The sequence below is a fragment of the Myzus persicae genome, unplaced genomic scaffold, assembly GCF_001856785.1.
Source record: "Myzus persicae strain clone G006 unplaced genomic scaffold, MPER_G0061.0, whole genome shotgun sequence".
NCBI lineage: Eukaryota > Metazoa > Arthropoda > Insecta > Hemiptera > Aphididae > Myzus > Myzus persicae.
The window spans coordinates 52,606-77,312 of record NW_019104046.1 but is presented as its reverse complement, the minus strand read 5'-3'; the positions used below and the strand labels follow the sequence as shown (position 1 = coordinate 77,312).

The 24,707-nt window shown below is 31.0% G+C and overlaps 1 protein-coding gene and 1 long non-coding RNA gene across 2 annotated transcripts in view; both read left to right on the top strand.

Annotated features, from left to right (window-relative positions):
* The first annotated feature begins 492 nt into the window (after positions 1 to 492).
* On the top strand, positions 493 to 5,570 carry LOC111038050. Its single transcript, XR_002604934.1, has 3 exons — positions 493 to 974; positions 4,303 to 4,355; positions 4,776 to 5,570. It is a non-coding gene; the product is annotated as an uncharacterized LOC111038050 (long non-coding RNA).
* Positions 5,571 to 12,428: 6,858 nt separating this feature from the next.
* Positions 12,429 to 24,707, top strand: part of LOC111038045 (tyrosine kinase receptor Cad96Ca-like) — a 28,449-nt gene continuing 16,170 nt past the window's right edge. Inside the window, 1 exon segment of the mRNA XM_022320971.1 lies at positions 12,429 to 12,809. Within this exon segment, the coding sequence (XP_022176663.1) occupies positions 12,743 to 12,809 (67 nt within the window). The 5' untranslated portion in view covers positions 12,429 to 12,742.

The window sequence follows — 24,707 nt, the reverse complement described above, 5'->3', positions numbered from 1 at the left end:
ATATTAAATCAATCAATTTAAAATATTAACACTGGTTGTTAAAAATCGATTTAAATATTAACTTTATATGAATTTAAAAAAACTAATCAATAATAAGTAAAAAATGGCCAGTTAAACTTTTTTTTGTCAATTGGAAACTGGTGATTTTTGAATTACACTCTTTCTCTCCAACAAATAGTATTGATCTATATTCCATACATTGTACCATTTCCTGATAGTACAATTATTCAGAATTATTCTACATTTTAAATATATTTATACAAAGTTATCATGAGTATATATGTAAGGGTGTATTCAGTACATCGTTTTTAAATTCGATTGTATGTATCATAAAACGGTTTTGTATCAAATCAGATTTTAAAATATACGGCTTCCTATGAAATACGTATACAAATGCATGAAGTTCCGAGCAATGGTTATTAACACTTATTATAACTTATAACACTTATAACTTATGATACAGGATGAACGCGTGAATTATAAAATAAAATCTGTCCCACAACGATCGAAAACGTATTGGATGTAATATCGATGGTGCTGAACAATATTCTCAATTGAAAAACATTTAAGAACCATCCGAATTGGCATGTCAAGAAGATGCATTAATTGGACGTCGTAACTGCGCATCGATGTGTATATACACTGCATTGTTTATCAAAACATTATAATCATCATTGTTCTAGTTTCATTAAAAAAAAATACTGCAATGTGTACATCGTACGTTATTATAATATAATATTATACATATATAGGTAATTTAAAATATAACAACTAGGTCAAATCATTGCTCGGTTAATATATTTGTTTTTATTAGATTTAATATCGGATAACCGATATAGCGCCGCAACATTTTGCACTCCATATCATTAGCAGTATAATAAATCATGTATTGCAGCTTCGACTAACCATTCTTTTTTATTTCGTTTCGACTCGACTTGAAATCGAATAACCAATTATCTACGCCTTAGATTGTTGTAAGTATGAAACGTCCAGTATTATACGACCACGGTTTGTCCGAAAATGGTCAGCTTTATTTTTTTAAACATTATTTTCGATGACTTTTTTTTTAATTTCATTTTGATTCAACTTTGAATCGAAAAACTAATAAATTATCTACGAGTTACATTGTTTTAAGTTTGAAACATCAAATATTATGCGACGAGGGTTTGCCCGGAAATGGTCGGCTTTATTTTTTTTAAATATATTCATGACGGTTATTGCTGCTGTTGGTGCTGCAAATTGTACCGTTTGGCAAATGTATTTTTCGGACTATTTACCGGAAGAAGGACGACTGTCACCCGAGATAATATTATATAATATGGCAAAGTTATAATACAATTTCAAGGGTAAAAATATTTTATTACCGGTAACCCGTACCATACCTAAGCGTGACGTTACATGTTGCACTTTGAAAACATGATTTTAAAAATAATACATATTTTAATTAAATATAAAATAAAATTGATGCCAGATAAAATGTAAACAAAGTTAAATTATTATTTAAAAAAAATGTTCATAGTTCCAATAAATGCCTGAACATATGCCAACGACAATTTTTCAACTTAACAATTTTGAAATCAACACTGGGCCGTAGTTTACATGCAACATTATGAATTAATAATAATAATATAATACATTTATAGAAAGACGACCGAATTGCTTGCATTGTCGGCTTAGTTAGTGATACAATGCGCTGACAGACGTTCTGAAATAATGTAAAAAGTATAATAATTAGTGTAAGCATAATGTGATATATATTTTTTTTTATTAATGGTGTAAATACAAGAACAGAAAAATAATCATAAAAATATATTTTATCGTTCGCATTGTGTGGGTTGGCCACAGAAAGTTTAATAATAATTGAGCTGTGAAAATACTAAAACCGTCGTTATCGCACTCTCGGTCAATAAATGGAATTTATTAAAATATTATGAGCATTTTGTCATTTTTATTGCAATAATTATGCGTTAAACAACAGTTGTTAGTGACAGACTACAGTATATTATTATAATAACCTTCGAATTCGGTATTGATTCTAAAATAATAATATGCTATTGTAGATATATAATGTTTATATAGTCACCTAATTTTCGCGATTAAAATATATTTTAAACAATATTATTGTTATTCCAACCAAATTTAGCGTCAGTTGATGACGATGAGAAGTTTCGTTTTAAATTTTAACTAGGGATAGAAAACTTCAAATTTTGTAAACAGCATTATTAAACGAAAACAAAAATTAAACGAAGACAACAAACAATAGTAATAGATAATAATACAAAAACATAACAAAAAAACAAAATAAACAAAATAAACAAAATAAACAAAATAAATTAAGCCACGATACAGAAAAAATAATTATTCTGTTATCGAAAAATTGGTAGTCCTGATCATTAATAATAAATTTTTAAGTAAACTGCAATATGAGTATAATAGCAACATTTTGAATTTTAGGTGTACTTCATATATTATACTCTATTCTGTTCTACTCGATGTTTATCTTCTACAGGGAAAATCAATTAATTATAAATATGTTTTCCAGCCCAAAACATATTTATTTATAAAAATTTTAAAAATTTTCCATCTCTGGTTGCAATCATATAATAGAGTATAAAAAAAGCCACGTCGTATTAATTTAATAATATAATATATAATTATTTTGATCCCACCCAGAACTAAAATCAAAAATGACGCACAATATAATCGATATGGAGAGTAAAAATGTAGGTTAATTATGTGTTGAGATGTAGGTAAAGATAATAATGTTCTGAAACAAATCTTATATATACTGAACAGTAACAATATTAAATAGAAGGAAGCTTCATTTACGATACAGTATAATATTATGTTGCATATTTTGAGGTCAAAGATCAAACCATCAATGCATAATATTACGATCAATCATTTTTTTTTTCAATAAACACATGAGAATTCTTCGTGAAAATACAGTTCTAAACACTATTGTATTGCTCAGCAGCATATTAGTGTAAGCAGCGCTGTTTTGAAAAAATGTTATTGACTTTTGATAAGAGTTAAGACTAATAGTATTTTGTTTACATAACCACCGCTTGTTTACTCGAATTTAATTAATATTAAACATAATTTTATGGTGTTCAGCCAAAATGTTGGATTATTTATTTGTTCTATTCATACTGCAGACGTAATGAATTTACGATTTTATGAATTGAATATGCAAACAAAGTGCGCCGCCGGGTTGTAGGTACTCAAATGGGCCTCAAATATGAACGATAATAATTTTACTCAAATGGTTCGCTATGTTCAAATTAACGCATAGTGCACTTAGAAAAATGTTCAAAAAATATAACTAAATAAAAATAAAAATAATAAATATTTAAAAATAAAAATAAAATAAAAAATAAATGTTATGTAATATTAAAATATGTATTGATTTAGTTTACTTGGTAGATTGCTTTAAGTATTGCTTTGAATGTATATATACACATAAACTCGTCATCTATATTATTGTACGTATTAAAATATTTATAACAAATATTATTTTAATACAATGCATATTGAGTAGTAAGTTATATAACTTATAATTTGTATTGTTACGTGTTTTTTTAATTTAATTTTTATAAGAGAATATACAATCATTACAATCTATTCATAAAAACATAATAAGAATATGTGCTACAGTAAATTTAGAAACATGAATAGGGCGGGGGAAGAAACCATCCAGCGATCGCATTTCCTTTTGCTTAATATATTTACATATTTTTTTATTTAGTTTTTGTTAATTATATCTGGGTTAGGTAATAAGTCTATAGTTTTTTTCGTTAATTGTTACACGTTGAAATGTTTTATGCACTTAAATCGATTATTCAAGAATAATATTATGTCTTTTTCCTACGACAGATTTATCATAAGATTTATGAACGTCGCATCATGTTTCGATAATATTCACATAATCAAATAACGAATAATCTGTAATCTGAAATATATTTTATAAATATGTCAGTATTATATTATTTATGATTAGCATTGCACACTGAAAAAAGTATAAAATATATTTTTCAAAAATCTATTTTCAGTAGCGACTACTGACCCTCACTTTTTTATGATTTTTCTAATTTTAGTAATAGTATCAACAAATTTATTTAAGCATGAAGTATATTCATTTTAAATATAAATAATAATCATAAGCAAAATAATAAAAATAATTCAAGCAAAATAAATGTATACAAAAATATAATAATATTTTTATATCGTTTTTGTAATTTTACAGATGTCTGATACTACCATAGATAATAATACACTTTTTGTCCTTTTCTGGTATTGCAGTGTTCTAGATATTCAAGGATGAATGATCCTAGTCAGTATTACAGTCAGCAGAGGTGATATAAATATGTAATAATTAATGTCAAGTTTAGAGACCATTAATATAATGTCATAACATTTCTTAAGTATATCTTCATATCAACTCTACTATTTTTTTTCGAAGAAAATATACTATATTTAATTTAAATAACTAAGAAACAAAATTATTTTCAAATATATATACGTTACGTGTTCTACCAATTATAAATATCGACGGTTTTTGTTTGAACATTAAAATAATATACAATTGTCTTACGCGGCATAACGTATAGGCAATTGAGGTACACCTTTGTAAAATACTGTATTATACAACAAGCATAATATTAATTAAATGTTTATTAATCATTAATATTAAAGACATCAGAAATGAATAGTCTCAACATGAAGTTTGACAACTACATAAATATATACATATAAATCGTTTTAATGATTGTTAGGAATTAGTCAAAGTATACACCTAGTAAAAGCTACCTAGCAAAACATTGAATATGACGTCTTCAAGATGCCAGATCACCGACCCAAAAATTACAAACCGTTAAAAGGTATGACAAATTTTACTATTTTTTAATTTAACGAATTTATTCTATATTTATTTCTCTATTTAAAACAATTTACAAAGAGTATACAAGAAAACTTTTACTATAAGTAAATTGTATAACAATTATTATTATCAGTCAAAATTGAATTGAATGATTAATTACTGTACCCATTAGATTAAAATAATTTTGACCAGACTTATATGCATACTAAATAATATGTCAGTGTATAATTCATAGTTGGTAGGTAACCCTGAAAAAAAGTAATAAAATATCTAAAACAAAAATCAAATTACCTCGTGTTCAGTAGCGGCTACCGAACAACACTTCTGTCACAACTTTTCTAATTGTAGTATTAATGTCATCAGATTTACTGTGCTAAACATAAGAGTATGTTGTTAGAGATTCATAAGTTATGAATGTTTATAAGAACAAATTGTGCCTAATTATAATGCCTATGTTTGAACTGCTACAAGAAAAACTTAATAATTATTAATTAGGAAAACGGGTATTTTCACGGTAAAAACCAGTTCTTGACTAAATCGATTTTTCTAATTTTATTGTAACTAAAGACAAATTTCTTCAGATAGTTCAAATTTCCACCAGAAGTTGCCATTAGTCATTTCCAGTAAAATGTTCTAAGTATGTTGACTGTGTTTAAGCTATTTATAGAGATTAAAAATTTTAGGTTTTTTCAACAATAATTCCAAAAGTGAATTTTTTTGATAAAAAAAAAAACATGAACATTTAATAATAACATAATTATTGAGTACACAGTAAATAATTAAATAAATATATTGTATTATTATTATATAATAATTATACCCCATAGTGTAATATTGTGTTACGCGGCGTAACGTATAGGCAATTTAGGTACACCATTGTAAACCATACCGTCTTATAAGACAAGGATAATATTAATTATTAATAGGCATTTTTGGGTTTTTTTTTTACGGAATTAAGTAATAACTAATAACGCCTGTCTTAAAGATTCGCCTTGAAAAACACATAAAGGTACTTAAAGGTGAACTGAACACGTTAACAATACAACTATAGTAAACGTAAATCGTACGTAAAATAAAATACACAAATGCAGTACTTGGAAACATTTGCACATTATTGTATATTATATAGGAGAAAAAAATGACTTACGAATAATGAGCAAATAAGTCGCATTACGTTTTTAAATTACACGTGGTAAAGAATAATGGAACGAGAGAGAGAACGAATAAAGAGTTACAGAAGATGACGGAGAGCTAGAAGTCTGCTCAGTTGACAAAATGATATCGGAAAGCGAAACAATACTATATTTTGTAGGAAAGGAAATTAAGTTGTGATTTTTAACACACTGTTTCAAACTGTTTTTATTATTATTATTATTTTTTCGTAAATAAAATTATGTTGTTATAAATAGTAGGTACATCTATTTATGTTTTCAACTTTTTGGTAAATTTAAACTTACATAAAATTTATTTCACACTATTAATATACAAACACTACTTACAAGCTCCTTCGAATCGGACAGACGTCAAGACGGGGTATCAAATATTATATCGGAAGCCCTCCACCCAGACAACATTAGCCGCATGATGTCCTTTTTGATCAAGACCAACCTTATTAATAATCTATAACCTATTATGTTGTAATATGTGTAATATGTGTAATATACTAATATGTGTATGTAAATAATGTAAATAGTGTATACAACAATTCTCCCTAAACAATGTAAACCATGTCAGCCAATGGCCTCCGCAGCCGAGGCTTATTTCTAATAATAAAAAAAAAAATATTTACAACCATTTTGTATATTGTTGTATTAATAAAATTTACGCCTCTTTGTTTATAGGATTAAATTTTATCCATTTGGATATTGCACCAAAATTCTTTGTATGTAGTACATAGGTGTACTTTATGGCTCCCAGCTGACTATATTTAATATTTCCATATATTTGCATACTATTTTAAAAACATTTATCAGTTCTGAAGTAAATAAGACTAATAACATTTTAAATGTTTTAACGTCATGAAACTAGCTAGGGCCAGCTACTCGAAGTATAGGTGAGCTAGGCACTGCCTGGAGAGATATTTTCAAAAAAGTGGCCTATACTTATTTTAAGTTCAACAATTTTAATTTATTAGAGGGGCTTCAGTTTTTGATTTTGCCTAGTGCACTATTTTTGCTTGAACCCTCACTGTATGAGACGAAGATGACACACTATGAACAGTAAAGTCGTTATTTTATTTTATCATGGCTACTTAATAATATTCAAGTTTGTGTACTGAGGACGGTAATATGTTTAGCCGTGGCAGTTTTCTATGCCATTTTCAGTTCAGCAAAAATACAACCAAGGACAGAAGATAAACTGGTAAAAAAATCAACGAAATATGCATGAAGAACGGCTGTGTGACGGATTCATGAAATATTTTCGAGTAGCGTAATATTATGTACTACGATGGTAAAATTGTAAAATTGTATTATCAGTATAATATTATTATTGTTTTTATATTACTCTAAAATCTACCTATATTAAAATTGATACCCGAATAACATACAAAATATTATATTGAAATGGTGATGTACCTAAATTGCCTATACAACTCGCCGTGTGGTCATCATTTTGTTATTGAATTCAATAAAATATATAAGTATTAATCAGTCTAAGAATCTAAGATATTTTTTACATCAGAACAAAACACTATATTGATAGAATAATAATGATATAACGTACTATTCAGTAATACTAATGTGTGTTCTTTTTTTCTTATTTTAAATTTACGGCTTCTACAGCTAGGGTTATTGAAAACGTTGTTACGGGTATTTTATCATAACTACTCGTAAATGGTAATATTTACAGTATTAAAGAAATTAAAGTGATAATTTTTAAGCTTCATCTTCGTTAAGTGCTCCTACAATGTTGCATGGAAGATTAAGAGCTATGCTTGTCGATTCGGATCTTGGGCATTCCTCAAAGATACCTAACCATTAATGCGAGTTTGACATGAAGGGTCTTTGCTAATTAGAAAGGAATGTGCAAAAAATTTGTGTCCGATCCTTATTCTGGTAATCTTGACATCGGCTGAGCCCTGAAGGTGTATACCATTGAATGTATGTTTATTCGTATGTTTATAGGTAAAGGTGTTCGCAGAGAATTTATATGATGTAGGATGTGGATTATGCAAAACATCAACTATCGGTACAACGCTTTGTACCCGATAATAATTGTTGTAATTTAGTTGATGAGTTGAACAAAATAAAGGTCACAACGTCTCGGTGGTCTGAAAACGTGTGTTGGCCACTTACCGCTGACCATCTCAAGGTGCACTACTATCACAGTGTCACGTTCCAACCTCGTCCCTGAGTCGCTTCACCTGGCTCACTGCACACAATCAGTGAGCGAAGACGGGGTGGTTCTCGGACACTATTCGCTTCGGGAGCAACAGCATAATACGCGTACGGTTAGTTACGGTTAGATAGGGAATACCTAATCTAACCTCACCTTTTCACGTGGCCAAAGACAATTATTCTCGTCGTTCGGCCACGAGGAGTTGAGCGTATTAGTGACGTTGACCCTGCAGGGGTCAAGCCAGCTGATCAAATTTCCAAAACAGTTTCTTATTTCAATTGCCTTGGCCGGTGTGACTTCCTCCGCCTCGACACTTCATATTTCTGCCACTGTCTATACGGCTGGTGCTGGCACAGCCACGTCGTCTTCAATAACCCCAACCAGTCCGGTTCTGTAATCATCGTCCAGTTGAGGAATTGTATAGACGCGTTGAACTGTGAAGCATAAAACAACAACCGAATCGTCGATTGTTACTTCCTAGTCAAAGTTGTCTATTCTGTGTAATCTCGTTTCCATTTCTTCGTATACAATATTGTTAATAATTTTCACAAATATGTCCATGATGGAAGTTTCGATTTGGTTATTATGATTGTGACCCAGTTATATTCACTACAAGTGTATAGTGCGAATAGGTAGGCAGAATTACAAAATGAGCCAATTCCGAATTTCACCCTACCTAGACTGTCCACAAAAATTTAAAACACAACATCGTTAATGACTAGCCTAGCAAATACTATACTGTGAAAAAATTATAATTGAAAGCTTCTAACACCTACTGATAGTTGCAACAATGTACTTTATCAATCCGACAATAAAATACTGATTATTGATACCCGTAACGAGATCGCATTGAAAATATTTTGATGTGAGACCCATTAAATATGAATCTCATGGCAATCTAGCCAAGCTTACAAAATAGGCGTAGCAGTCAATTTGATATTTCAACCTTAAAATATGTTATAAATTGTTATTATAATATTCACGTTAAAAGAATAAATCGGGCGATCCATCGACAGTATACACTATATTATATTATGTATAATGTAAATTGATATTTTTTAATACTGATTAATATGAATTTACTTTGAAATTTGAAATTTGAATAGAACTGTTAAAAAAATATTTATTTATTCAACTGTAGTAATAAAATATTTACTATCATAAGTTTCTAGTTAAATACCTTTCTAGATTTTTAGTTTTAAGTTATGAATACTGAATATGAAAATGAAAAACCTAATATTAAAAGTCGTAACTACTTGTAACAAACTAACGGACTGACACATCATAGATTTAAGTTGTTCTAAACTCATGTTTAGAAACCTAAAACAAGGGTTTTGCTGCTTAAACATTGTTTGAAAATCAACTAAAAATGTGAAAAATCACTTAGTGTTATAAAAATAAATTATATTTCAAACATATAATTATTATTTTTTTTTTTTACAGACATTTATTATATCAAATGTCTTAAGTTATTATTTGTTGACACATCTGTGTTAAATTTTAGTGATACAAGTTTCAAAAATTAAATAACACAAACAATAAAGTTCTAGTTATTATTTATTTGGTATGACTTATTCTTGTTACGAATGGCGACCACTGATCAAATATTAGTATCGCAGTTGTAATAGGATGAATAATTCGTATGCCACGTCTAATAAAAAATATGAATTTCAAATATTTGTATTAATAAACTAATGACGTACCTCATCAATTAGTACTTAATATCATATTTTATTTTAATCGTTTTTTCGTGTAAAATCGACAATATTCAAGATTAAATAATTAGGTATTCCAAAAATGTAATAGTTTTTTTTTAAATCTATTTTTTGCCTACTTTAAATTTAAAAAATGTTAAGGAAAAAAATCAAGTTTTACATTGATTTGATTGTTTAACTTCAGGATTTGTAGATTAGACCATGGACAAGAATACTAACACATCAGACGTTAGACATTAATATATTATACATTTATACGTCATGACTTGCAGGCTCATCATTCATATTGAACGGTTTAATGGCAATACAATCCCTACTTGCTGCATTATATAACACCACTTTACTCAATACTTCTAACGTTTTACTTAAATCAGAAGTTTCAAAATCGAAACTATGACATTAATCTATTTAAAATACATTATAATATTATGTAAAGTAAATGTGTATATACTCATATTGCCTATACATTGGGCCGTGTAACAGTTTACCAAAGTGTATATTTTAATTTATTAAGATTAGTGAGTTCTAAAACCATAAATTGTAAAAAGTTTTGGGTTATTAAAATAATAAAATATTATTTAAGTAAAAAAAAAAAGCAATTATGGAAGTACGTATATTAGTTATAATTGTATAACATAAAAACAATTTTTTTTTTGTTCTGGAACTCAAAATATTAAGTATAATGGTTTCTGTACGTCAGAATGTTAACGATTCAACGTATCATGAAGAGCAAAAATATACGTTATTATTTTGTATTTTTCAATAAATATTTAGTGCGATAACTTTTAATTTATAAATACTTTAAACTATTGGAAAAATAAATATCTTTCTTTATAATATTATAAGCTATATGCTAATTTGATCATATTCACTTAAAATAACTACATAGTTAAGGTCTAGTTAAATTTATGTATGATGTTGAAAATCCTAACACCGCCACTTATATCTGTATGGTTTGATTAATTAAGGTGACCGTCAATTAGCCATACGCTTGTGTGTGATATTTTGCCTATCCTTTGACTTGAAATTCAATATAGGTACTATAAATAACATGATATATTATAACACTATGAACGATAATTTTTTTTTTCTATTCTAGATACATTCACATTTCACAGTTCAAAATATTATAAGATATTGAATAAAAACTTTATTACAATATACAATTATAAAATAACGATTAAAGATATTGAATTTTAGTCGGAAAATAGTAACAACCAAATGCTTCGTATGATTATTGTTTTCCTAAAATATGTATAGCTTACATTAATTTTTTGAACTTAAAATTAAACCGAATATATTACCTACTCAATATCTGATGTTATGCACAAATGTATATTAATATTATTATAATATACGCCTTTGTCAAGAACTGTTGTTTTCATGGTCTGAAAACAAGAAAAGGCTTTGCAAAAAATTCAATTAACATTATCGACTTTAGACCTCTGGTATATTATATTTTACACACATTATTCCTTTAAGTTGCAACTATATTCTATAACAATATTATCGCATTGGAAAATTCTCGTTTTCTCGATCTCCTACCACGTCATGCACTTACAGCAGTACTTGTTACTTTTTAACGATTTCTTTACAGTGTAATATCGTATTATGCTTGGCTATCAAATAATATCCAACAGTATATCATGGCCATATATATTATATTCTAATTTCTAACACGAGTATTTGAAGTAAAAAAAAAAATTGTACGTGGTGATCTCTCTCGACGAAGAGTGTGAAAGTGAAATTTACAAATTATGTACTCGCCCGAATAATATATAATAATGTGTACAGAGTACACTGTTCGTTTTCGTAAGACAATCGGACGATTTCCGAACGTCGCCACCTTGTTTGACGTAGGCGTGACGCGTAGTGTACCTGTTGAAGTACAAAGGAATGAAAAAAAATTGTCATTGACTAGCGCCCGCGCTAATAACATGTCGGCGTTAGAAAGTGTGTACTTAAACACATTGGTACACACGCGTGTATAATGTTACACTGTTAATCGTTATCACTTTATTATATTATTATGGCGGACGAATCAAGTTTGCATAATATGGCTGGTGACCGTGGCGGCGAAGAGTGCACCTCAGCCACTGCAACTATAAGACGTATGACCAGTTGTAACCAGTTGTAACCGGTAGACATTCTTGAGGCGGCGGTGAACCACCGCGCGCTTTGCGAACCACTGCGTCAACGGCGGCGCGGCGGCGGAGGTTGAATTCCTCGGCGGCCCACAAGACAGCAACGAGAGGATTGTGACCGCGACCGTCAGTGGGGGGGACACGTCGTAGAAAGTGGTCGGGCTGAGTGCATATAATATTATTATCTACGCACTTTAATAATAGTAATAATAATAATAATAATAATAATATTAAAAGTAGTGGTATCCTACCTATAACCGGTGAGATGGACCTGCGGCGGGGCTGTACGACAACAACAATAATAATAATATAATAATATTCAACATGGCCGACGACGCGGCGTGCGCTCGGCGCGCGGTGTTCGCCGCTTAGTAGTCCGCGATACGCGCGCCCGAGTCGACGTCCGTCCGCCGAATGGCTCGTTAAAATTGTGCGCAAGTGATAACATATTGTGTGTGTGGTATTTTTTTTTAGAATTTTCATTTCCGATACTCGTATCGGTTTTTGCCGCCGTTGCTATAAGTTCGGTTCACGAGTCGCCGACGCGCCGGCGGCGGGCCGTTTTCTTCGGCGTTTTCAACGGTCGTCGCCGTTACGATTATGATGCGCCGACCGACGACGACAGTGACGCACCAGCTACGGACGAGTTCGGCCGGCCGAGCTCGATGAAGTCCACCGCTTGGATCCCGGCCGCGGCCGTCATACTGGTGGCCCTCTGCGCCCCTAGACCAGGTTAGTAATAATGCTCACCCCCGAGTAATGGGCATTAAATGATTCCAGTGGATTTACCCTGTCTTTAGCTCCGTTAAATATAAACTAAAAACAATGTCATGTTCTTAACACGGCCATGGATGGTTATCACCACATATAATATGCAGGACTACCCATTATAATGACTATTTTATTTTCTGCGGTAACCATCAGACCCTAAGAGAAATGTAGAAATGTTTTCTGTGCAAGCCCCTGTAATTTTGGAACATTCTTTCTTAGTGCACCCTTACATGGTAGTATTGTGGTATGAAGGTAGTAAGGTACCATATACATTTCAAAGCTCTAACTGTCATAGTCTTGTCTGTACGTTGATAAGTCAGTCAACACATGTTTACATATTAGACCTACAGATGTGATATGGTAAAACGCTGAAACTCACCATGTATGCCACATGGTTGCAGCAAGAAGTTCAGAACAATTTATAATACATTTCTGTACACTCGTCACTCAGTACACCCATAGAAAGAACCTCCGAGTCTTCGACGAGTCATGTGTACATGCACGTAGGTACGCACACAATGGCTACAGTAGGACTTCAAGGGTTGGACCGATACACCTATGTAGTATATTAAAGGATACTTCGAAATAACCTCTTCCACGAACATCTCTCCGCTGAGCAATATAAGATTGACATGATAAATCAAATTATTATTGTTGTAATGAACGCCGTGGTTTTCGACTACTATTTGGTACACACAGTCTATACTCTATACTCTATAGGTATTATTATTTTGCTTATTATACACGACGGTCGGTGAGGTCAAGGCGATGGCAGTATAGGTGTTCGTATTTTTCTTTCCAAGTTCTTTCCTAGAAACACATATTTCGTCTACTGGTCTATTGTTAAAGACTTAGTGGTTTGCGTAACGCCACCCGCGTAGATAGGCCTCGTACTCATTACACGATGGCAATCATGTTATTCCAAATTCTAACCCATACATTATAGATTACATGTATCTATATAATGTGAATTAACAGCTACTTTGTAGTTTATTATGCTAGTCTTAAAACAAAACCTCTACCGGACCCCAATGAGAGACTCGACGAGTCACCACAATCACACAAAACTCTCAGGGGGTCTGAAGATAGATCCCCACAAATAAAAATTAACCTAAATAAAGAATGACCGTAATTGCATGGAAATGAAAGAATTATCAAAAATAAAATATTTATTATGGACTTATGTTAATAAACTAAATTGGAAATACCATATTGAAGATTTAACTATCTTAGTAAGAACATTTTTTAATATCTTTAGAACACATAGATTATATTGGGTTCTGACGTTTTTAAAAACAGTATATTATTCATTGGTAACTGGTAAGTTATATTTTGTATGGTATAAGCATATGGGATGGTACTTTCAAAATTTATCTTACTAAAAACGCCACAATTAACTTTTTAATAAAATACATTATAAAAAAGTCATTAATTTATAAGCTGTTTTAAGTTAATAATCTTGAAATACTACATTTTAAAATTACCTATTATTATAGTTATATGTATAAATTTAAATATCATAGATGTAAATCAGTGCATAATTTTAATACTATACTTAAATAAAAACGCAATATAAATCCCCTTGTATGTAACAAATTATTTGGTACAATGATGTCCCCTTTAAATATATTGGTACTAATTTATTGCATAGTAAAAAAAATTAATTGATTCTGTTCCTACATTAACTAAATTTAAAATGTATATTAAAAACTTAAATTAATTCAATAAATGTGTTAAATAATAGATATTTAATTATTTAAGGTAAAACTATGAATACATTGTCGTATTTTATTTTTTTTTTTTTACACGATCCTTTTACTTTTTTGATAAAAAAAATATATGTACATATATTTTATCTTATATTGTCATATTCTTAAAACTCACAAAACCTAAAACAAGTTTACTTAGAGGTCAGAATGAATTTTATAAAAAAAATTAAAAATGTATTTAAATATTTCTGAAATGAAGTTCTACTATTATTATTTTATTATTAACATAATATGGTACCAAAATCTTCATGTATATAACATAATACATATAATAATATTATACAGACAAATATACAATAAATTAATCAGTAAACAACGTTTGTTAATTTCGCCATCATTTGTTAAGCTAGGTTCACCATGATACAACACAGTTATAATTTTAAAGCTAATCCATAAATTACAATAGTTTAAAGAAACTGTTACTGAGTGAACAATATGATAATTTTTTGACATCAGTTTTTTGATAGAGCTATCAAACGCGGAAGGAGGGTGCTTAAGTCTCACCTAAAATCATTTGTTGATACATTAATAGTGTTTTTTTTTTATTTAAGCGCCTTATAATGAGTATTCATTGTTTATATTATATTAGGTTTCTTTCCACTGACCCCCCCCCCCCCAATTTCTATACAAAAGTTATGTATACGCATCATTGAGACTAGTACTATTATAACTAGAAAACATAGATACCTACAGGCTACCATATATAATATTTGATTGCAATTATATTGTACATTATGCTACAGACCGGACCGCAAAACGTGTTCTAACTTGCGCGTTCTCAGAATGGTCTAAGTCCGGACATTGCTTACGATGAAAGAATTATAAATCCGTTTCGAAAAAAATACCTTTTTTCAACTATGAAAACTAGTTGTGGTCAATCAATAACAAAAATACAAGCAATGAAAGTTACATATTATGCTATCGTGAATAGATACGTTGCAGTTTGATTTTAATACCTAGTTAAATTGTCGGTACCTATAATCTTGTTATGGTTATGATCTATCTAAACTATCTAAACGATAATAATTGGGATTCTTCAATATAATATTTGTATGCTAAAATGTTTATTTAGGTAGTTTTTCATGTAGGTACTTATAGCGTGACGTTCCTTAGATAACTTGCTAACTCGCTACTATGACTTGCTGTGATTCAAATATCGGCGAGAAATTAATCTTAAAAAAATTTGACAATTTCTGAAAATTGTGGATTACGATTTTTTTTTAATTTGAAATCCATGTTTCAGATTAGTGTTTCACTGAATACTTTTGGCCGAGTTTTGAGACTCGGGTAAAAAAAATGGCGCACGATTTGCGGATCACTTACTGTTTATATCGTTTAGATCTGAATTCAGAAACGGGCGTAGAAATCATTTAGATCGTAATTTATATGGACCTAACTAAAAATATATAATTAATATTAATCAGCCACCGCGTACGTTTTATTCGAAAGTAAACGAATATATTACTATGGTAATAGGCACCGATTTGTATTGGGTATACAATATACATAGAATATTAGTACCTAGAATTCTTCATTTCATCGATTTTATGGACATAGTATACAGTCAGATTCGATATTATACACTAAAATAATTTTACCCTATCAAGTATAAATACCAACACTGATAATTTATTATTGTTATTTTTTTAATAAATAAGTGTTATATTGAAGAAATTAAATGTAAAAGTTGATTTTTCTACTGTTGAATCCTTTCTCTTTTCATCTACTCGAACGCAAAAAAAGAGTATAAAATATGATTTGTTTCTAATTCGGAGTATAATGTATATATACGCTCAATGAATAAAACCGGTCATAATGTTTTTACACATTATTATTTGGACCGTATAGCTCTGCTGCTGTTAAATCGTTTCGACGAAAGCCTTTTGGCTATGGATCAGTTATTATATTATACATTAAAATGCATAATTGTAACTAGTACAGGATTTACACCACACATAATGTTTTTTCTCGATCGAATGAACATAATATTGTCATTACTGATTTATGTGTATACGTGGAAAGCACGATACAAAACCCATCAGTATTATAGTAATATATATCTGCCAAATCGTAAAACAGAGTGCATTATGGACAATGTGGTGATAATATTATGATATGGCATTATCAAAAATTATAGCGTTATATTATATTGTAATTATAATTATTATAATACAGGAATTAAGAACTTAAGTGGTAAAACGTATTGCTAAAAATCTGCATTTTGATGCATCACAGAAAACTATGATAATATGTAGATTTTTAATATACCATCGAATAACACTGTATAATAATATGATAAATTACATGAATCAATGATCAAGGTCGAAATATTTTAACAAGATATTAAAATAAAAATTAATACTACAATATTTTAATAGTTAGAAAAAAATAGTAGGTATATTCGATGGAAAAAATAATTAACCATGTATCCGGGTTACCAATTCATGGCAGATTTCCGTAGAATGTATGGGTACATAATATTGTAGCAGACGATGTCGATGTGAGTACAACATATGCGTTGTCAAGGTGAACGTGCGCGTATAAGTCGAGAGTCCGGTGTATGTATAATATTATAATAATGTAATTTTTTAATCTTATACAATCGTTGGCGGACTTCATGTTGCGGAACGGTTGGTGGGGTGTTGGTGGGTAGGCGAAGATATAGGAGGGTTATTGCTTTCGAACTAATCTTATTATTTAACTGTCGAAGGATAATACGTAGGAACGTCGTTTCAAATTCAAACGTCATAATACAAACTTACACAATATTTGTCTGCCGGGATACCTATATGCTATTGCCTATTGACAACCGTGATTGTTGCGTGTTTACCGCGTAGGAGCGACGGGCGTGCTGACATTCTATTTCGCGTGCCGATTGCAAAAATGTCACATGTACCACTGAAAATTTCAATGTGCGTGGCGTACTGGTGTGTCAGGTGTGGGAGAAGGGGAAATCGTAGCACCGGGACTAGACAATAATTCGGGTGAGCGAGACGTATTGCACTGCTTTGTATGACGGAAGAAGTTTCCCATTTCCTCAAGTTTCGAGTATGACCCATTCCTCGGAGTAGGAAATATTGTCTGAATAAATACTTTGTTTGCTGAATGTTTTGGTGGTCTTAAAATTTGTACGTCTTATTTTCGTACCACAATTATGTGATTATGTTTTTGATGAATTATATGTTGGTCAGATAGCATGTGAGAGTCAGCCAACAATTATAACTCCCTTGTGGAGGTGCAGTTAATATTTTTTTTTTAACTTACCCACATACTCAAAATCATTTGATTTTATGGATTTTGGATTACAAATTTATCAGGTGCATACCTTATTGGTACACAATTTTCATAATTAGTAAATAATATATACTTTTCAAATAAATTAGTACGGTAAATTATTTAAGAGTATTTTTAATATTATTATTTATTATTTTCACGTGGTTTTGATTTGAAAATGGTTTCCCATTTTTTCTGGGATTGAAGAGCAAATACGATACTGTCTAAGTGTCAATATATCAATTTGCAAAAGTTATTTATTAAACTCGTTTAACGGAATTTGGTTGTAAAATTAAACTCGTTTTAAAACTTAATTAGGATTATGGAGAAAAAACAAAAGTAACTCGTTTTATACGTATAAAAAAATCTATATCGTAGACTTAACTTTGATACTCATCTACTTGTCACTTCGCCACTTCAGCCCGTTGTCGATCATCGGTATCCGGGCAGAGCGGCAGAGCCGCCATCATATTATTACATTATCACTATAATAGTAGAACGTACGTGCATTGGTTAATTAACGAAAGAAGCAACATGTATATGCACTATATACAATGATATATACCCATTACCCAAGTATAGTTGACACTGAGGATTGCAGTACTGCAACCACTGCAGAAACTATAGAGTCCGTTCTTGGCAGGTATGTTTGGTATATTATTGCTGCGGTGTTATTTTATAGGTCGTATAAGTGTGCTGAGTACATACTATGAGCATACAATTTAATACGACGCGTTTCACGCCGGTTTCAAGGAATGATGAAACGGTAGTAAAATAACGTTTTTGCCGTAGACAATATCCATGGTATACGCGTAGTATAGTTGTCTCGTGTTGGAAATGCTGGGAATTTACTATGTCATTCATCTCAAACAACATCGCGCTTACCTTTGAAACTTACGCGATCCGTCGATATGATAATATCATTGTGAATATCCGGACAAAGTGTGCTTTAGTTGTGTATATAATGATACTAATAATTATAATAATTATTAAATAGATACGCGATTGCTTATAAATGCGATATAATTAAGAATTCTGACTCTGACACAATTATTATAATTTTAGCCGACATTACCACTATATTTTTTGGTCGGCTCAGCCGCAGTAGCAGCGTAAGATTTCCATGTTTTACATTGCACATCTGAATGAAAACGTGGTTCGATCCGGACGAAACTATAACAGTATTTTATTATATTATTATTATATGTCGCGCCAAACTGTAGTTCTGATGGACGGCATAATTAATAATTATTATTAATTACTATATTAAATATGTTATTTATTATGATCATGTGCTGGTATTAATAATATAATATATTGTACAAATAACGCCATACAACAATATTATATCGTGTTTTTCTGGACATAATAGTATATCCCGATTCCCCTTGGGAAACGATCAGTATGAATATAATACATATTGAGAGTTCCACGTCATCGTCAAATCGTTTACTCGACACATAAATACATAATCGTCAAAATAATAGATCGACAGCACATAATATAGCTCCTATACACTTGAATAAACTTCACGGATTAAGGTGAACACGATGTAAATATTATATTATAATTGGGACGTGTGGATTACCTAGGAAATCGGGGGAAAAAATTGTGTTCGACGTGAGCTCGTCAACATGCATTCAAGGGCGGAAACTAGTGTATACTTTAATATTATATAATATATGTATTATATTTCTTTAAGTATAGCAAGGTGTAGAATAGCGTTTAATTTTTTTAATGGTTAACATTAACACAGGGCCATGTACACATTCATTAGCGATTAGTCATAATTATAGTCCACAAACAGGAATAAGGGTATGAGTGAACATAGGTGTCGGTTTTCCGGGAAAACGGAACTATTTTCGTCGCGATTTTAGTGAATCTACAGGTCAAGCTGTCAAACCTTTCGCAATACGTCGCAACAACTTACTGCAGTGTAATATAACACCATCAATCACTGCAATAATAAATGTAATTATACTTCCGGTATGTTGTGACTGAATAAAATATTAAAAATCCTCAAAACGACGTCATAGTGTCATACGATAGTTACATGGTATGAATTATTATTTCAGAAACGCATTAGTATAATCAGTAAGTATACAATAATAAAATAACAGTAACTATTCCGATTGTTACATTTCTAGAAATAAATGAGAATTTATTTACTGCTTGTCTATTTTACACAGTTTATCACGCATAAAAAAAATTAAGCTATGACGCGAGAGCATTACAATCCATATAATATACTCTCGTATTTTTAGACAAATTTTTTTGTTTCCTATTATTCAATTAAAAATGTTGTGATTAAACAATTTATTATAAAAATCGAAAATATCAAAAAATGAATTTAAAAATTGATTTGTTTTTATAAAAATGTATCTTATTATAACATAAATATTTGAAACTAAATAAAAACAAATTATTTTCAAAATATGATTTTGAAAATTAGTATTTTATATATTTTATAATATTAGGCATATGTACCTATATTCTATTTTTTCAATTTATATGCAAATATTAAGTATTTTAGTAATGCGTATTTCAAAGTAGATTCATTGCATATATATATACATATATATATATAATAATTTCGGCACAGATAATCTGTTATTAGTTACATGTAGCACGTATCGTTTTGTCCTAGTCTGTAAATCTATATATGAATCTTTACCACTCTTTAGTCGTTTTACGCACGTTTGCGATTCCGAAAAAAATCCTTGGAATTAAGATGACAGCAATATTTATACCTCTTATGGAAACGAAAAACATCGACATTCTCCATTATCGGTCATCGGTATCTGACCGGACTGTGACCACAGAATAGTTTCACCTATTCTGTGCTATGACCGTCAATAACGTTATGCGATGATTTATATTAGTTATTATTAAACTACCTGTGCGCGTACACTCGTTCTATGTTGAATTAATAAAAGCGGTTAACTATTTCTAAATAGGTATAATTAATTTACCTTATTTTTAACTGCAGTCAATTCTGTATATAGAACGATCCAAGTATACAATACCTAACATAATAAGCACAATTATAGGGGTGGTTGTGTGCTTACTAAGAGACAACGCATTACTCGAATTCATCCTAACCCCACCACCAACAAAAATCAAGCAAACACTAAAATGTAGTACATTATATAGGTAAATAAATAATAATTAAAAATGTATAATATGATAGTTGCTGTTGCACCCACATGTATAAACAATATTGAAAAAATCATGTAATCGAATTTCTTGAGAGAAGAATGTGTAAATTATATAAATATGTATAATAATTATTATTTTATCATATAATATACGATCAGCGTCCGCATAATATAGTCGGCAAGCGAGTCCCGCTGTGAATAAATAACTAAAATTATGCGTCCATCATCTATGTCTTATAAAATGTAACAAAATAACATGATATTGTCGCGTGTCGGGAGAGTTTTAACTATATTTTTCGGACGATTTGCCGTTCCGGATATACGAAAACAGCACGATGACGGACGGCAGCTGTAACGTAGCTAGGTAATAGTCGACTATACCATACTAGCTACTCGCGTTTTCTTTGGACAAAATTTTGTTTTTTTATTATGCATCATAATATATAATAATGTAACGATCGTTATTATTTTATCACTATAGTTATTATTTAACTACCGTTATAGGCGGGTTTTCAATTCCACGACGACGTATATGCAGTGCATATTATACACGCGTAGCCATTATACATGTCGCCACGCATTGTTCAATCCACGAACAGCTCGTTGCCGAAGCAGTTGGGTCACGGTAAAATTTCAGAAAAGAAACACTATATTCATCGCGCATATACGGTTATGACACCGCCTGTGATGATATAGGTATACAGGACATTTTTTAAACAATTTTTTTTTACGTAACCGACTGACCGACGCTTGTTTCTCGCCGTCAGTGATATACAGCATGTGTCATGTTCGTCTATATTAGTAGTTCAGTAGTTCATATTATAATCGATATAATATAGTTTCGTGTCCAAAACATATTATATGTATCTCTAGTCAACCTAGGGGTAGGTTAGGTTAGGTTAGGTTAGGCGTTTAAGTCATTTGGGCTCAAAATGATAAAAGATCTTCCGTTGCGGCCTGCACTGTAACATGCAGGTTACCGTCGTCGACTAATTTCTTAATATTTTTACCGTAACGCGTCATCTTTATTTTTTTTAAGTGTATTGTGCAAGCAAAACCTCTCTATTTGTTCACATAAAATCGTTTTTTCTTCCGGCAAAAACCTCACAAGTGTTTACACTACAAATGTTTATTTTATAAATTGTTTTGCCCCCACTTTATAATTTTATTGATAATATAGTATGATTTATCTGAACGATTTTACTGAAATAACATTTAAACATATAATATAATATACCAGATACACCCGCTGTATATGCACAGGGAAAAATAGTCGAGAAAAAAACGGCAGTCACACAAACTGCAGAGAACATAATGTTGTTATTATTATTAGCCGATGGTAATATATAATGTGAAAGTAACTTGCACTGTGCGTTTCCCAATCAGAAAGCATAACATCGGCCTTACACATATAGGTAGTATCTAGATATTGTGTGTGTGCTTATGCTAGGCAGTGTGATGTGTTCGTGAATGTGTTCACTAATTAAGTATTATAAGTGTATGCATTTACCGTTCTATACACTTTTATGCTAATTGCTACCATACCATTCAAATGTGGCCATTATCATTATAATTATAAATTATAACTAAAAAAAAAAATCGAATAATAATTCGTTCGGGAGATTTTTTTTATTCGGTCCCAGGTTGTTATGAAAACCAACTACGCCACGTTACCTGCAGCTCTTTAAACTTGGAAATAACACACATGAGTACATGACATTATTAATATTAATGCGATTCTATAATATAATAAAATCTGAAAATCTATAACGACGAACATTGATGTATCACCTCTGTCGCGACACGCTGACAATAATAATTTATACCATTATCGCACATATACAAAAATGTCAATTATTTTTACCATTATTCGATTGAAAAGGTGCATTTTGCCCTGCGCGATTACATGAAAATCCTTCGTTGTACGTCGTCCACGGCTTATAGCTGGAAGACAGTTGGAAAGGTAAATAATTCTGTTCCTATAGGAATTTCTACAGTGACTCATATATGACATAACACACACACACACGTCTTAACTCATGTATATTTATATAACTTAATGTTTACCTAGAACAATAACGGGACAGCTTTGATGACAACGGCATACATTTGACTGATTTATACAGATCTAAAAAAATTATATTCATATTTTTTATTAGTATTTTATCGGTTGTCCGTCTGATGTGAAAAAAAAATGTATAGGTTTTTACTCTTCGTTTGGGTTTGGACTATCGATGAGAAAGCTACGTATATAAGCGGGTTGCTTGGTATCTATGTATTAAAATTGAAATTCTACGTCGTGACATGACTGCACGAGTTTTAAAAGTGATACGTGAACGTGTGATAATATATAGGTATAGTATGTATAGGTAGAAACAATAATATAGCAACGAAGAACGACGAAATCCGCAATAAACGAATTGACTCGCGCGAAAAATACGATAGCCCCCGACAACAATGTAATATCAATCATCATAATATACATATATATATATACCTTGCCGACCACCGCATACAATATATTATTGTGTATGGATATTGAAAATCGATTTCCGTCGACGCCGCCGGCCGTCTATTATTCGATTTCGATGCAGTTGTCGTGTCTCATCATCACAGACGAGTAGAGGAAAAGAAAAAAACGTTATATACACCGCATCCCTCTCCGAGCTACACGTTCACAGTACCTACATTATATTATTATGTATTAAAGTCTCCGACAATACCGTTTTTTTTTTCTAAGTAAAATTACACCGTGATTGCGCCACACTGCCATTAGCTGTACCTACGTAAAATATATTATGGGTAAATTGTAGATGAGCGGAGTGCTCGGCGTCACACAAACTGCCCATATACCGTTTTTTACGTACATTTTTTTACGTTTTATTTTCCACCGATCACTATTATTATTCTGTCGTTTTGTCGTCGCGTTTTCGCCCGACAGCTCCGTCTTCGTGCGGCCACAATGAAAGCGTACATAATCTGCGCTTGACTTCATCGTGTCTGCTACGACACCATTACCGGGCGAGTAAATACCGCAGCCGAGTAGCAGAGGTACGTCGTTTTTTCCGCGAAGCGAAATTGTAGATGGGAAAACGCCAGGTGACCCGTCGCCAGCGAAACGTCGTTTGTTCGAAAATTAAGTGAAGTTCCAATCAATATTATCTATATATTATGTGCGAATGAAAATTGTTCGAACATTTTCATTTTTGTTATTTATTGGTTATTAATTATTTAAGAGAGCTATAAAAAACAAATTGTCAGTTAATTCTGACCGTAAACAATATTACTCTTATAAGATATCTATGCTATACTAAATTCTGAATAACCTATTTTTTTAAGTTTGAAATGAGATTGATTTTTAAGTCGTCCTTCGCATTGTTTTTTTAACTTCATGTGGATTGTCTTTGTACGAAAACGCACTTACTCGATTATATGAATGTAAAAAAAACTATTTCATGGACGGTTGAAATATTTACTCGACGCTAATAGAGCACATGGACACCGCTCAAACAAATTCCAAATCTATGTTGGTGACCTTTTTTCACTAGAATTGCCTCTAGGTGTTTTTGGAGTATACGAGTATACTCAAATAGTGTACTTACACGAATTTCCGCCCAAAGCATACCTAGATTGTAAGTTAATATGTCGATAGTTCGTGG